The 15,941-nt window shown below is 36.1% G+C and overlaps 1 protein-coding gene across 5 annotated transcripts in view; it reads right to left on the reverse strand.

Moving 5' to 3' along the window:
• KIDINS220 (kinase D interacting substrate 220) overlaps positions 1-15,941 on the reverse strand; it is an 80,868-nt gene that overhangs the window by 19,177 nt on the left and 45,750 nt on the right. For all 5 annotated transcript variants that reach the window (XM_061460774.1, XM_061460773.1, XM_061460772.1 and 2 more), the window contains exons 23-24: positions 2,731-2,909; positions 1,193-1,419 (exon numbers count right to left, since the gene is read on the reverse strand). In XM_061460774.1, the coding sequence (XP_061316758.1) occupies positions 1,193-1,419; positions 2,731-2,909 (406 nt within the window). The remainder of the gene's footprint in view (positions 1-1,192; positions 1,420-2,730; positions 2,910-15,941) is intronic.

Genomic DNA, 15,941 nt, shown 5'->3' on the forward strand with positions numbered 1-15,941 from the left:
TTGATACAAACAACCTGATGGGAAGAACAGCTTATGACTCACCAATAACCGCTTCTGTAATGCTTATTAGAGCCAAAAACACATACAAGTTTCAACAACATATTACCCCATACTTGTCATGTACAGTAACACAGGCGCAAAAACAGAGCTGCCACACAGTACCTGCATTCTGTGTAACACCTACTTTAACAAATCTGAGCTAGTATCAGCATAAAGATTTGTGTGGCAAGCGTTTATCCGTGTTGGACTACAAAGTGTATGTCTCAAAGTTATTTTCAACTAAACAGTATACTATCACTATATTGAAGGTACAGAAGAATAATTTTAGAACAGATGACTTAGAAAGCTTTGTGCTATGTGTACTCTTTTCTGCCTTGGTTAACAAACACTGATTTAGGAATAACTCTTTTCTTTCCAGCTTATTAACTTAAACATATACCTATGGTTAAATCTACTTGAAGTTGAGACCACTTCCCGTACACAGAAGTAAGCTATGACTTTTATCAGCTTCCTACTCCACCCCCCCCCCCCGGACAGGACTGCAGAAAAAAAAAAAAGTAAAAAATAAAGTGTAAAAATACTGCATACATCCCACCAAAATAGAAAGTTTAGACTCAATCTGATTACACAGAATTTTCAAGGGAGCCATGTCTAGGACTTTGTTTTCAGAAGCTCAGAAATAGCTCAGAAATGTACTTTTAATGCAATTTTTGTTAATTCCTTTAAACTAGTGCAATACTCGTTTAGGGAAAAGATCCCAGAATAACTTCAAAAAGAGTCAAAAGGGAAGACAGACATACATTCTTGTGATGTAGGCCCCACTTAAGTTTCTGTATGTTTTAACCAAAGTCACCAAGAAAAGGCCAGGATCCCTTCCAATGCCTGCGAGCAACTATGTGAACAATTGAACACAGTTCACCTCTGAAAAATCAAAGGAAAAAACCTCAACCTGCTATATCCTACGAGTGAGCAGAGTGTCTCAAAATGATCTGACCTTTTTTCCCCATGGTAATTTGTTTTTCTGTGTTCACCAGATTCTCCTCCAGACTACAGTACTGTGAAATTTACCAACTTTTGGACTTTTCTCCATGCCTAAATAAAACCTGCATGCGTCTTTTACTACTTTATAGATGACATCTGCAGTATTACCAGATTAAATCAAAAGAATGTTAATTGGTTCTCGATTATTTACCCGATTGTAGAATGGATGCTGAGGTCCTGTCATACCACTATAGTAACTGCTGTGAGGTTGAGGTGATAAAACTCCACTATTGAAAGGTCCATTGAAAGAGGTTGTAGAAGAGCAAGCTGAGGAAGGCTGACTGAACAGAGAGGTTGCTCTAGCAGGTGCCTCGTGTAAAGGCAATGTGGGATAAGGAAGTCCTCCAACATTCATTTGATCTCTTGCAGCACGAACATCTGAAAAATAAAAAAGGTAAAAGAGAAAGAATTTTGCTTGAAGTATTTGAAAAAGTTTTGATTTGTTTGCCAGTTCATTGGAGTACATTTTTGTGTATTTAACTCCAATCAGAACTCATCAAGTAGAACGTCAAATGCCATTTGTTGATTTCTCTTGAGGATCACATCTACACAGAAGGCCTTAGGAGACTTAGGGCAACTTATAGCATGAATTTATGTAGCATATTAAACGCCTCTAAACAGTCTCTCTCAGAGAGAACATGTTACAAATCCCAAACCAAATGGGAGGAAATGCAGAAATACATCATGCTAAGTATGTCTCTGACGTGATAGTCAGACCTGTACTGTTTCTGTAGAGATTAACAAGACAGAGCTTTTGAGCGAAGTCAGGCTACCCCATGGCAGTTATCAAGTGCAGAGAAGGAAGCTGAATAAAATAACAAAACAGATTCCAGCTGAGGACTGAAGAAAAGTGTCATGACAGAAAAGACAGGCAAAAAGAATCATTAATTCCGTAATTCAGTTCCCACCTAGACTATTGACTTGACTCATAAGAATCCTATTTTAAATTCCATCTTTCTTCATAGCTTTAGCATCTCTTAACAGGCAGAAATGTTAGGATGCATTACCCTTACTTTAGAGGCAACTGCAATCCCTAAGATCAGACAACAAGTGCCACAGCACGTGTCACATCAATCCACAATAGCAGTGAGTGCTCAGAATATTTAATGCCGAGCAGTGTTTTTCTGCAGAACAGCATATAGCTGAACCTGACTGCATTTTTTGAAAATACAAGCAAGTACAGAGAACTGTGTAACAATCACTGTGCAATAAAAACCACTCATGCTAGGATGAATCTAAATATAATACTATAGCAGGCGAAAAAGTAATTCACAGGTACCAACTGCATGGGTATCTAGTAGGATATACATCCAAATGGAGATGTTCCACTTTGTTTCACTGGCTTTGGTTCTACAGGATCTTATTGGTGCTATTCAAAATTGCAAAGATCTGGAAGCCAACTTGCATCTGTACTACTAAAATGTGTATTGGTTTCCTCCACCTGCTAAAGCAGTCTTCAAATCAAAAAGAATGAATTCCTGCTCCAAAAGAGAAGCTTCAGCCTAAGTATGATCCGGCCTTTACAGCAAAGCTACTAAGTGAAACTGAATGGCCTGTTACTGAAGTCAAATCAGACAATCCACCGGACTGATTTGATGAACAAATCAGGATTCTGTGTAACATGCAAAGTAGCTCTACTTAAAATGGAAAGAAATAATAATGTCATTTCCCATTTGAGAGGATACTCACCTGCAATAATTTCTCGTAGCTTGGGATCTAAGTTTACAGTACATGGCAAAAATGTTCTTACATCACGTGCCACAAGAACAGGTGTTCGTGAAGATAAAAACACTTCAAAGTTCCGTATATCTCCATCTATTTCAAGCAGAGGTTCAACATCTTTAGTTGTAGGGATATTCTTTGAAATTCTGGGGAAAAAAAGACATACAACAAATGAGATTTATTAGAGTATGACTTCCATTTGCATAGTGATACTGAAGGGTGAAATACTAGCCCACTTGCATCCATTCCCTGCTGTCTAGAAAACGAACAGAACCCATAATGAGCTGCACTGTCTGCAGAAAGAACAACGTAACACTTTTTAACATGCAAAAAATCTCAAACTGCTAAGTAATCTGACCTGATTGCTTCAGACAACTCTCAAAGAAGCCTGAAGACTGAATTCAGAATGAGAATTTATATATCAGCAACATCAAATCTATATAAGGGGAAGTTAACATCTGTCAACATTAACTTCAAACATCCATTCAAATTCTGATACCCCAACCAGAAATTCCATGTTAAAAAATCTCAGTCTTAAACTAACACTTCTTGTAACAGGAACACTCAGGCATCTTAGAGATTCATTAGAACACAACTGTGCATGATTTCATTGTAAAAAGTGGAAAACCAACTGTCTGCTTCCAAGTTATTCACCTTCTGAGACAAGAAGCCACTAACAGAGAACAACAAAAACAAGGGACATGATCAATATAAGGGACTGCTGATACATTATAACTATTGTCAAGCAATGGTGGTTTTTTTTGTAAGCAGTATTATAAAGGAGAGTTTTAGGAAGGAACAAGGAAAAGGATTACATGTTAGCCTTGTGGAAGTTTATGAAAAACTCCTACCAAATGCAACTGATGAAGCCTGACATAGCGGGTCAGATGGACCTACATCATTTGACATGTCACCTCACATCATGATGACTGGTATTTCACCTGATACTAAATGAGAAATTATAATCTAAATCAAAGATTACTAAAATGAAAAAATGTTTCTCACACCCAGTACAATAAAAATGGAAACAGTGAAAGAATGCACTAAGAATGGTTGACATGGCTATAGTAATGACTATAAAGTGACTATGACAGTACTCTAAATGGATACCAGTGAAGTAACCATGTTGTATTTCAAGTCAAAATAAAAAAGTGTTATGAGAAAAGCAAAACAAAACAAAAACTTTATATAAATATAAAATTAATGCTGCATCTCACTAATTAATGGTTTTCCCCAAAGACACATTATGATTGCAGTTCCATGAAAAGTGGAAAGGGGTGACTCAGCATAGACACATTGACTGCTCTTTGAGCTGCTGTAACTTGCTAAGAAGAAGTTAGCATAGCACAAAGAGTCTTCTCCGATTACTGGATAATTAAAGCAGCTGCTAGTGCTGTCATGGGGGAAAGGACTGCACTGATGCATGGATGGAGGGAGGAAGGAGCCCCTCACGGACACTCAGTAATGTATCGAAGTACAACCAAGAATCTCTTACATTAAATAAATACACTCTGATGTGTTCATGGAGAGAAAGAAAAAAAATTCTGGTTGTAAATGAATTGTATTTTTTATACAGCTAATGAACTAAGTCCATCATTAGCTAAACAATCTTACCTTGTTTCACAACTTGTTAGCTTTTTGAAAGCAACCATCTTTTATCTTTATTTTCAGATCCTCCATAAAAAGTAGAATTTTATGTACCATGGGATTACTTCAGAGACAACACTTGAAGATTTACACAGAATATTTAGCATTTAATGTTAAAAGAAAGAAAAGAATTGAGGATCAATAGGATCAAGGCTAGATATTTGAAGTGCAACTCTTCCATATTAAAAATGTATTTTAACTGTGTGTTGATATTTTGATCTGATCTTTTAGGACAGTCTTGCCCTATACTAAAAGTAGAATTAATAAATTCCTATAAATTATACCAGGAAATATCTAAATGGACCATGTACCTAACAGATGGAGGATACTGCCATACAATGTTGTCATTAGCATTATCTATGAGTAACTTTATTCACAATGAGATTTACTTCTACAGCATTAGAAAATGTAACAAATATAAAGCATAAAGGCAAGTGTAGCTTATTATAACAAAGGTTCTGATCTTATAAACCATTATGAGATGTCATCTGGATGGCAGTGGGATTATCCACACTAGGGAAGTTATTAAGGCTTCACAGGCATCAGCCTTAACAGAATAAAAGGTGTTGCTTCTGTAAGAAGACAAACTTGACACCCAGAAGTAGGTTAGGTTCAAAGTCAGTTTGTTTGCCACCATTGCTTAAAGAAATCTAATGGGAGCTAAAAGTGGTCCTCATTTCAAGTAGCGATTGGTAAAAAAAAAAAAACCAAAAAACAACACAAAAAACCCCCGAACATTGGCAGGATCAAAGTAAAACTTGTGTACTCAACAGAATCTGAGAATTCTACATTTCACATTAATATTTAGCTACCTCTTAGGTTTATTTTGTCTTACAGAAAACTGTGACTAAACTGACTGCAAATGTGTATGATTTGATTCAAACATCAGAAACATGAAAAAACCCCAAACCCACGAACGCACACTTTAGTTATATAAATTTACTGTGAGTATTCTAGACAAGTGTTCAATACTGGCATAATTAAAATTAAGTCACTTTTTAAGTCAGGGACTGAAGGGTTAAAGAGTGGCCTACTTCAACACTTAAATCTACAAAATAAAAAGCCAAAAGAGAATGTGACATAGATTTAAATAAAACACACAGCTGATGAATCACATGAAACAAATTAGCTGAATTTTAATGCCAGCTCTACTTAAGTCTGAATGCAAACAGTGTTCTGAATACGATGAACAAAGCTACTGTTCAGAAGCCAATAGCCCACTGCTGGTGTGCAGATTGAAGTCTCTATTCTAACCTCCTGAGCTCAATGTCTTAAACTACGCCTTTGAAAGAAATATTTATGTAAATGATAATCTTTTGGCAAAGAGCCACAAAAATCATATGTGCCTGTACTTCTCAGATAAAAAATTAAAAGGTTAGCATGTAAAGTACTTTAGGAGCTACTTTTCTAAAACATAAGCACGTCGATCTAAAAATAAGCACTGTGAACACCCTATTCTCATTCCGGGGCTAGATTTTCCTGAGGCAGAAGAATTATTCCTTAAATCAGAAACATCAAAAACTGTCAGTGTTACAGAGTGTCTGTTTCCATGAAAAACTACTTGCATTTAAAAGGAACGAGCCCAAAACAGAACATTACATTGACAGAAGAGAACCTTAAAAATTCATTCCACTATTCTGCACATGTCCTTTCCATGAGCAGCTAAAATTAAAACCTGCTTTCTGTGTGGATTAAGTTATATTCCAACAATGATGGATTATTTCTGTGTTCTTTTTCCTCAGATAAAAATAATTTAGTGTAAGTACATACACATCATCTTATCTTGCATTCAAGAGCCCGTAAATCTGCTCTAAATTTTTTCCAGTTTATGTTCATTTTGCACTCTATGACTGACTTGGAAAATAACCACCATGGTCCAAGAGTGGCTCCAGCACTAAATGTTGCCAGCACAGCTTAGAAGATGCTTGTACATGACACAGCTTACCTACTCACCAGCTACTGCAGGAGATGGCTGCCACCACATGATGCAGTCCTTTATCACTCAACCAGGTGACGGTAAAATGGCCGCAGCATCAACTACCTTCATCCACTCACTGTGGGTACAGCCTGACTTGAGCTCCTGGTTTGAGCTAAAATGTGCCTTGTGGCTGCAAACTACTGGGCTGTTTGCTATCCCTGGTTACTGTCCCTAAACCTGCTCTGATTTTCCTGTCTGACTGCTGTAGGAATGCACCCCTTGCTAGCAAGGACAACACCCTGTCGTCCTCAGCTCCCAGCTGGCCTTCCCTCATGGAGCAGCCTGCCCTGCAGTCTTCTCTCCATGTCCTCAAACTCTGAAGGGCCATTCTCCCTGCTCTTCCCAAACCTCTCTCTGTTAATGAAAAAGCAAAGAAATTCTACAAATTACTCTTTGCAAACCTAAATACTTTTTTTCCCCTCATATGTTTTACAGGAGCAAGTAACTACGTGGACAAGAGTCATTTAACTTATGCCCTCCATAAAAAGCAACAGACCTAATTAAGGGTTATTAAATAAGAAAGCAACAGAAGGCATAAGCATAAAGGAATGTTTTATATATCATACACCTTTTTATTTTTTCTTTTCATACAGTTGAAGACAAAAATGTTGCTTAAAATAATAAAATAATGTCTCATTAAAAATTACACAAAACCATACTTTCTAGAAGTTTGATACTGAGAAACAGAAAACTAAAAAATCTGGGCCAAATATTAATAATACAGTGCTCTGAACTTATTTATCTCACTCTTCTCATGTCTGTCAGTATAGTGAAAGTGCATCTTCATGCATAAGGGTGCATTTTTTCTAGACTAAAAGCTCTCACACAAAATGCTCCAGAAAATTTGCAGCACTATCAACATATCAAGAATAGTGCTGCAAATACTGTTTCAAACTGAAATTTGCAACAGATTATTTGAAAAAGAGTATTTTCTTATGTACACACTGCTATAAAGGCAAGAATAAAAAGTCATCACACAATATTAGAACATAAGGGAATCAATGTTTTATCTTAATAAAGACCAAAGAAAAGAAACCTATAGTTTGATATATCTATCTAGACAAAATTAGAAACCCCTCAGTGCACACTGAGCTGTAGAGACTTCACTGAACAGATGCAACAATGATCTAAAAACTCCTATTAGCACAGGTATCCAGGAAAGCTTGCTTTGCAAAACCGACCCTGTGCATTCAAGTTACAGCAGATAAAGCATTTCTTCCTGCTTTTGATCATTTCAGAAAGAAACCCCATTCTGATCCTTAAAAGATTGGTATTTATTAAACTAATCTCCCACACCCAGTATCAGGTACTGTCACTGAGCCATATTAAAAAGGCCTATTTTTAATGCAGTTTTCCAGAATACACCCTACATTGGCATTCTTTATAATTAAAAGAAGTGTTAATACAGTTACAAATGCTTGGATTCCTTCACAGCTCTGCAGTGGTATTTGAATTACAGAAGGCAAAAGAATTAAAAAAAACCAAATACTATTTATTACACAGACGGAAAAAGCAGCAAAACAGAATAGCACAGAAGAATCTAAGACTGCTCAAGGGTGCTTTGTAAACAAAAATGTAATTATGTCCCACTAACTGTCAAGCTCAACAAGATCACTCACACAAGTGAAGTACGAGAATACTGTATTATTCTGTTTTGGTATTTCATCACTGAATGTCAGTTACAAAGCTACTTTATCACTCTATGCAGGAATTCTTTTATTCAGTACTTCCATCTCAGTACTTCCATCTGTAGGACCTCAGAAATTCAGCAAGTATTTGCAGGTCCTCTAGCATCAGAAATGGCCATGGTTCATGCAAGTCTCCAGCACAAGATTCTTTTATGTGGTATTTTATGGCAAACAGGTAAACCTTGGGGCCTTCTCCAAAAGTCCATGGCAAACACTTCCCTAACAGAAGCATGAATTCTACTTGTCAGAGTAAGTCAAAGACTAATCTGTGTTGCAAATGCAAAACAGAAATGGAAGGCAAGAGGTACAACTGCTATACTACATTAGCTTTAACAGGTTAATAACTGAAATTCAAGTCAACCAGTACCAAAGACATATTACTTCCTTTATACAGCATTTGAAATACCTGATCTATTCCTTATCTTGCTTTCTGAAGCAGCTTCTTATGACAAAGTTGACCTAATGAGACAATTTCATGTATGCGCACAGGAGCAAGTTGTTGCAAGAATACTAGAGCATCAGCTTCCAAAAGAATATGATACTGCATGCTACTGCTCAGTGGTAGGCTTTTATGGCAATATGAGACACTGGTGTTTTCTGAATATAAAGCAGGAATTTTATCTCCTTTTTTTTTTCCTGAGAGGTAGATTACGTCGCATTTATCGTGGGGTAAGAGCCAGGATATGGGCCACTAGAAGTACGTAGCCAAGAGATATATTTCCAGCTTATTATCTTACCTGACAATGTTTTCCCTCATTCTCAAGTCTTTAATAAATATTCTACTTCTGACAAAAACATTCAGCAGACACAAAAAGCCACCATCTCTAATTTTATTTCCCAATTTCATCAATTCCCCACAATCACACAAGTCTCATGAATTGACTTACAGACTTTAAAGTCTACTTCCCTGAAACTGTTCATAGTGTTGCTAAAATTAAAGTTTCTATGTTCTACGCTAAACTAGTATCAAGCAGTGGTGCTTGAAGGGATTTGAAATAGGCCCAGGAGCATTTTCGAGAGATGTCATTAATGCACATTAACTATACTGTAAGCATTTAAACCTATCTGGAACATATTGTAGAAATATTACTATAACTCCATATTACAAAGGTAACTAAAAAAACTACAAATATTCCTCTGTCTTGTTATGATTAGCTTTTGTTTCAATCCTTCCCCCTCACAATACCTTTCCATCTGAACTTTCTTCTTACTTGTCATGCCCTCTGGTATTCTTTTCACTTCTCTTTTATGCCTTGCCTCATGTAGGTCTACTTAGTAGACAGTTGGGCAACAACCCCCTACTCCCAAACTGGTATGTTGCCTTTTAACATTGAGAACACACTATTAGCACAGTAAGAAACATAATAATTTTATGTGCCTTGCATTTAAAGTAGGAGGCAATAAAAGGAAACTGGAAAACAAAATGCAGGTAAAATATTTAGAAGCAATGCCTCACTGTGAGGTCTACAAGAATATTAAATTGTCTACTTAGAGGAAGTGATTTATTTAAACCTGGCCTGGGCAAAAGATGATTGCAGAGAACATTATAACCAGACTGATGAATGTGGCACCTTCCATAGCTTTTTCATTTCTATAATCACTAAAGAGCTACACTTCTTAAATTAATACATCAGTAAATTTTATACAACTTGCAAATCCCTCAAAAGTTAATTTCAACCTTTTTATTAAAAGGTATTTAAACAGTGTCAAAACTGGAATTAACATAATAACCTTCCGAAAAGTTACATTTCAAATGATCTTGCTCAATTTTAACATTGCTGGAGATTTGCTGAAAACATGTAACATACTTTTAAAAAAGAATAATTTAATAGATACTCGTCTAAAGCACTGTAGTGAAAAAGTAGACAGATAATGCTTATCTTCAGTTTTTATTTTACTTCTTTTCTTCTTTCTTATGTATATTAACAAAAAAAACCTCAAATGATTTAAACAAAAGCTTTTAGCTCAACACATAATTGCAACAAAATTACAATAATTGTACCAATTAAAATAATCCTGAATGAACAGTTTGTCATCTTAATGTTCCAATGGTTTATAGAAGGATCTACTTAATTAGCTGAAATTGCTTTCCAATGTTAGTATCAAATGTCATTTGTTAAAAGTTGAGCGATTTCGAAAATAATTTAACAAAGCAATTTTACTAAACACCAAGAACCAACATTTTCTTTTCAGCTGAATAAAGCAAGCAGATGTGTCATCAAATTGCTATAAAAATAAATGAGCCTTTATATGGGGAAAAATAAATTTTACTACTAGTGCTAGAGAATCCTATTTTCTGATTTTTATGAAATAATTTTTTTAATAAAATAATTTCCTATCATTTATATCTCAGTGGTATTTTTAGTACACTGTAACTACACCTTCTTAAATTGAAGTAGTAAATAATGAAGCAGAAATATTCAACTGTATGTGAAACAGAAAAATGTTTTAACCTAAGTGATTTCCTAATTTGATTCACTATGGGCGTATAACACAAAAGACACGAACTTATCAGTAAAACAGCCACCAATGAAACCACACTACGGAACTCCAAATCTACAGTTATTAACTGCTGTTCCACTTGGCGCTAAAGTAGTTTTTACCAGTTTAATCTGAAAAAGTAAAAAATAAGAAATGGAGGATGAGTTGTCTGGTAACCCGAAATTAAGTATTTCTCTGGTTACCATTGCTAGAAGTAACTCTTTCTGTGGCTGCTTCCAAGAAAGATTAACTTCATCAAAAAGATCAGGGAAAAAGGCAAGCAAAATTACATACCAGCGCTGAAAATGGAAAGACAACATCTAGAACTGAAGAAATTAAGAAACACCAGCACTTTCCATCACTGATCAATCAGAGCAGGTGTCTTTCACAAATTATTCCTTACACTGGTGTAAGTTGCAAAATCACTAAAAAGAAGAAAATTAAAAAAAAAATAATAACTAAGCTATGGCTATCTGAGATCCCTTAGTTCCATACACAAAAAAGAATCCTGAAGAGAAGAAAGCTATTATGTTATTCTTCTGTTTGGTGTGTTCTGTCTTGGCATGTCATTTTGCCATTCAATTTGCCATCCATCATAGGTAGCCATGCATACATATGTGCACAAATGCTTTACTGCAGAGGTTAAATTAAGCCCAAGTGATGGATAAATTATATGTTGCTATGTTTTAAATAATGGTTACTTACAACCCTGAGGAAAGCACAACCATTTTCTCATCCTGGAAGATATGATCTCCTTTTTAACAAAAAGGAAATAATTGAAGAGTTAAGATTCCTTATTTCCATAGTTTCCTTTGGCTTCCCAAAAAGCATGTTTTCAAGGAGATTAAGTGTAAGGGGGATTCTAATCTTAACAGACGGCTCATGAGAGTTTCTTATATCCCGAGCCAAACTCTCATGTTCTAATATTTTGAATGAATATGTAAAGAATAGTCATGTCACAGAAATTCAGGGACCAGCAACTATTGGCTGATATCCTCACAAAGAATTGATAAGCTCTGTTTTAATGCATCAATTTGAGCAAAGCCTGGGCAAAGAATGACAGGTAGGACTGCTCCTCACGATATCTAGCACAACAAGCAGAGTAACATCAGACCTAGCCTTTCTCACAGCTTTGCCAGGTAATGGCTAGAATTATATTCAGAAATATATGGAATATAGATCCTAATCCCATAAGAGGACAATACTTACTATGGATCTACCTAATTCCTGGGTGAACGTTCTACCCCAACAGTATCCAGATGTGATCATAAGGAAATTCTCATGGATCACTATCAACTTCCTACTGAGATTTTATCCCAAGGTGCCTTGCATAATAGGTAGGTCATCAAATTGTTCTGGTAGCCTGCAGCGTGTTCCCTGTCATTTTCTTTTTAAAGGTCAACTGGAACTTTATTACAGTGGCCTGTCTAGACAACTCATTATGCTTACCAGAAGGTTCTTGCGACCTGCCATATAGCCTGCCCCAGAACTTTGTATAACTAATTGAAACATCTATCTTCAAATTAAAGTAGCCTTTGCTTCTGCGTTTTTTGCTGAACCTAGTCCCTTCCTCCTGCTACAAAAATGCTTAAATTACACTTATTTGTTCAGGCTTTTTAAGGGCTCCAGCTACTTCAGGATCCTGAACAGGCTCTACATGCAAGGTAAGCACCATGAGACTCAGCTGGAGCCTTGCATTAGCAACACAGAGCATTCACACTAGCAGAACTCTAGATGATGCAGGAACTTCAGGGGTAAAAATTCACACCATTCATAGCTTTTTAAGGGTTTAAAATTTGGTCAGTAATTTTCTGAATTGCATTCTTGAACTCAAGGGGCATGTGCATGCCTGAAGTTCCACTTTCAGCTGTATAAACTGTAACACATGGAACAGATTTTAATCAGTGAAGACAGTCCAGCTGCTAACAGCTTTAAGAAGTGACAAACTGGTAAATCTGCCATATCTAGAAGAGAGCTCATAGATGCAGAAACTCATCAAGGCCTACAGGCACGAGGGTTACAAAATTACTTTAGTTACTTCTAGGAACATCTTCCAAAAGACAAAGTACTGCAGATTTTAGTTTCTGCCATGATAAGGACATAAAGAGGTAAAATGTCTTCAGCAGATTATCTTATTTAGTAAGTAAACATAATGAGGAAAGGGAGACAGAAGACATTCCCTCCCACACAATTAGCTTTAACAGCATGATTTTTATCAACAAGGTGGCAATATCAAATCACTGCAATCTACAGCCTTGAGCAGTGGAAAATACCAAGAAACAAAGTAAGATGACTAGAACTCGGAACCTCAAACTGAAATGAAAAACTAAGGCCTTGAGGGAAAAGAAATAAATTAATCAAATGTCTTAGATGCAGAAGACTTGAGAATCTAAAAAAGAAAGGAGAAAGCATTCAAGCAAAACTGGGAGTCCTCACTGCACGGGGAATTGGATAGTGATGATACTCACAGCACACTGATGTGAGACGAGGAATTTCCTCATCCTCTTTACTATCTGTTCTACATTGGTACAACCTTTTTGAAACGTGATGACTAGAATCTCAGAGGATATAATACAGTATATATATATAAAAAATACAGTATATATATAAAATACAGTTATATAAAGTATATATATTTTATATATATTTATATATTATATATCTATATAATATAATATTTATTATATATAATATATATTATATATTATATATTTATATATAATTATATATATTTTTATATAATTATATAAAATATCTAATTTTATATATAATGTATATCTATATATCTAATACAATACCTTCTTTCTTTATATTGCTTTGCTAGTACCTCCTAATGACCTTCTGACCATTGTTGAGCACTGAACGTATTTTTCTAGAGAAATCAAAGATTTGTGAATTTCTTTCCTCAGTGCAGATTTTCAGCCCATTACTATGTTAGCAGGCTTATAGATGAGATTGGTTTTGACAGTACGTTATGAAACCTATATCCACAATAACTTTAATCAGCAATTTACTCAAAGCTACTTCCACAGCCCTCTGTGAAACAGCTGTCCTGGTTATAGCCCCATCACAGTGTATCTTCTGCCCCTGCCAAACAGTTTACATGTATGTCAGAGAGTACAAGTATTATCTTTGGAAACCTTACACACAAGTTTCTCACGAGACACTTGTATCTTTAGCTTCCTTCTTCAGTGCTCCTGAGGCAATCTTCCCTGTTACTACCTTAAATTTTAATACGTTTAGATGTTCTTAGATCAAGACCTTGCTTAGGACTTCCCAAATTTCAAAATACTACATTGCCTTCTTCACATGCTTACTGACTCTGCTGAGAATTCAGTTTCTTGAAACATTTCTCTACAAAATCCCAGTGACTTTCCCCAGTATATCATTTATTTAGATATGGCACTGACATTTACTCTGGTGTCATTTAGTCTTCGCAAGAAACCACATTCCCATAGCTGGCTAATTTACAAGTCTGAGAAGTGTCAGTTGCAAACATTCAACAGAAACTTGCTTTAATCTGACAACTTAATTCTCTTACAAAGTCATTTACAGAAAACCTGCATATTTTATTCCACTTCAAGGCTTTTAAAATTTGCTTGTTGCAACTTCTGCAAACCATTCTGGCATTACACAAAACTGACAAATAGGAAGACTCTTTATAGCAACATGAAAAGGAACACAGCACAACATAAATGTAGAGAAATATTAACTGTATGTCACAGGTATAAATAAAATGGCAAAAATAAGTGAAGTAGACCAGGATGGAGAAGTGGGTAATGACAACTGTGGGCTTGACCACAGAGCAACCTAAATACAAAAGGGGAAGGAGAACACAATAGGCAAGGTATCAGAATTAAGAACTTAACCTGGCGAGGAGAGAGGCTACATGAAAATCCTGATAATGAGATGACTTGAAAAGGCAACACAAACCCAAAGGAGTAAATGCTGGTATCAATACCTGCTGGAAAGCTAAACCAAGCAACGATCCAGACCACCAAAGAGAGAGACTGGAAATGAGAGGACAGAAGTGAGATGACACAGCAAGTGGGTTTAACAAATAAGAAGGGTAAAAACATTCTTCTCCAGAATCCGGACTGAAAGCCAACAATGCAGACTCAGGCACTTTTTTATTTTCAAAATCAGACACAATTACATAGCACAGCTTGTTCTTCTCTATGAAAGAATTACAACACAGCATCTCCACCGGTTACTAAGACAGAAGTCTAAGCAACTCCAGTTCATGAAGACTATTCAGAGAGATGTGCCTCTGCCACAAACTGAACCTTAATTTTGGTTCAGGGTTTTTCGCTTGATTTGTTTGGTTTTTAAGACCCTGGGAAAATATTGCCAGTATAACATACAGTAGGTTCTGCCATCTCTGTACTGCATGATCCAGTAAAGATACACTACTCCTGAAGGTTTCATACTTCCCCCAACAATCTTCCACTAAAAGAACACATTAGTTAGCTTTTTTTTTTTTAAGTAAAAAATTGAGGCATAAGGATATGGGTAATTTATTTAGTAACCAAATTGAGATATCATTTTCTTTTCAGAGTACTCCACCAACTGAAAGCAGAGCTCTCACTAGCTTTAGATACAGCTGAAGAAAGAACATCTACTAGTATCAGCCTACAGAACCGTAAGCTGTATACCACCTCCCAGCAAAGGCACAAATACCAGCCAAGTGAAACGTACAGCAGAGGTGACTAGCACAGCATCCCACAAACTCTGATGAACAGTTCTAGACCAGATTTCAATTATCTTAGTTCTCCTGTTGGATTCTTTTCAACTGCACTGATGTGTCAGAAAAGAACCCTCCCCATTACCACATAGCCTGCCTATATAGTTTGCAAAATTAAATTTCGGACATCACAAGACAGGAATCTCATGGAGGCAAAATGTATATATAGAGGGAATTAACGGCAGGGAATTAAAGAGGCTACTTTTTAATTTCTTGATGCTTGACTACTTGATTCTTTTGATTTTACTATACTTTTTGTATGTTGTGGAGGAATTGCTTATTCTTTAAAATACTAAAAACCAAAGCATCTAGTGAAAGAGATCACTAACATGAAATATTAATAGAGAACATGCTAAGACAAACAAGCGAACACAAGCTGTCAGTTTTGCTGGATAGCCATTCTGCTGGTGCCACCTGCCGGCACACCACTACGATGCACGCAGGTACCACGCTTCACTCGCGCTGAATCACACTGCCTGCAGTATCGGCAGTATTAGTAGCAAAGAGCTGGATATAATCATATAATCTGCCTCCAAAGATACATCAGTGAGACAACATGGGGTTTAACATCACTTCTCGTTTCCTCAGTGCACACACAAATTATCTACTGTAACTCTTCAGCTGAAAGTACCAGTAACAG

The sequence above is a fragment of the Pezoporus flaviventris genome, unplaced genomic scaffold (genome assembly GCF_033815535.1).
Source record: "Pezoporus flaviventris isolate CSIRO_AGI_PZ_B2104156 unplaced genomic scaffold, CSIRO_AGI_Pfla_v1 ptg000031l, whole genome shotgun sequence".
Taxonomy (NCBI): domain Eukaryota; kingdom Metazoa; phylum Chordata; class Aves; order Psittaciformes; family Psittacidae; genus Pezoporus; species Pezoporus flaviventris.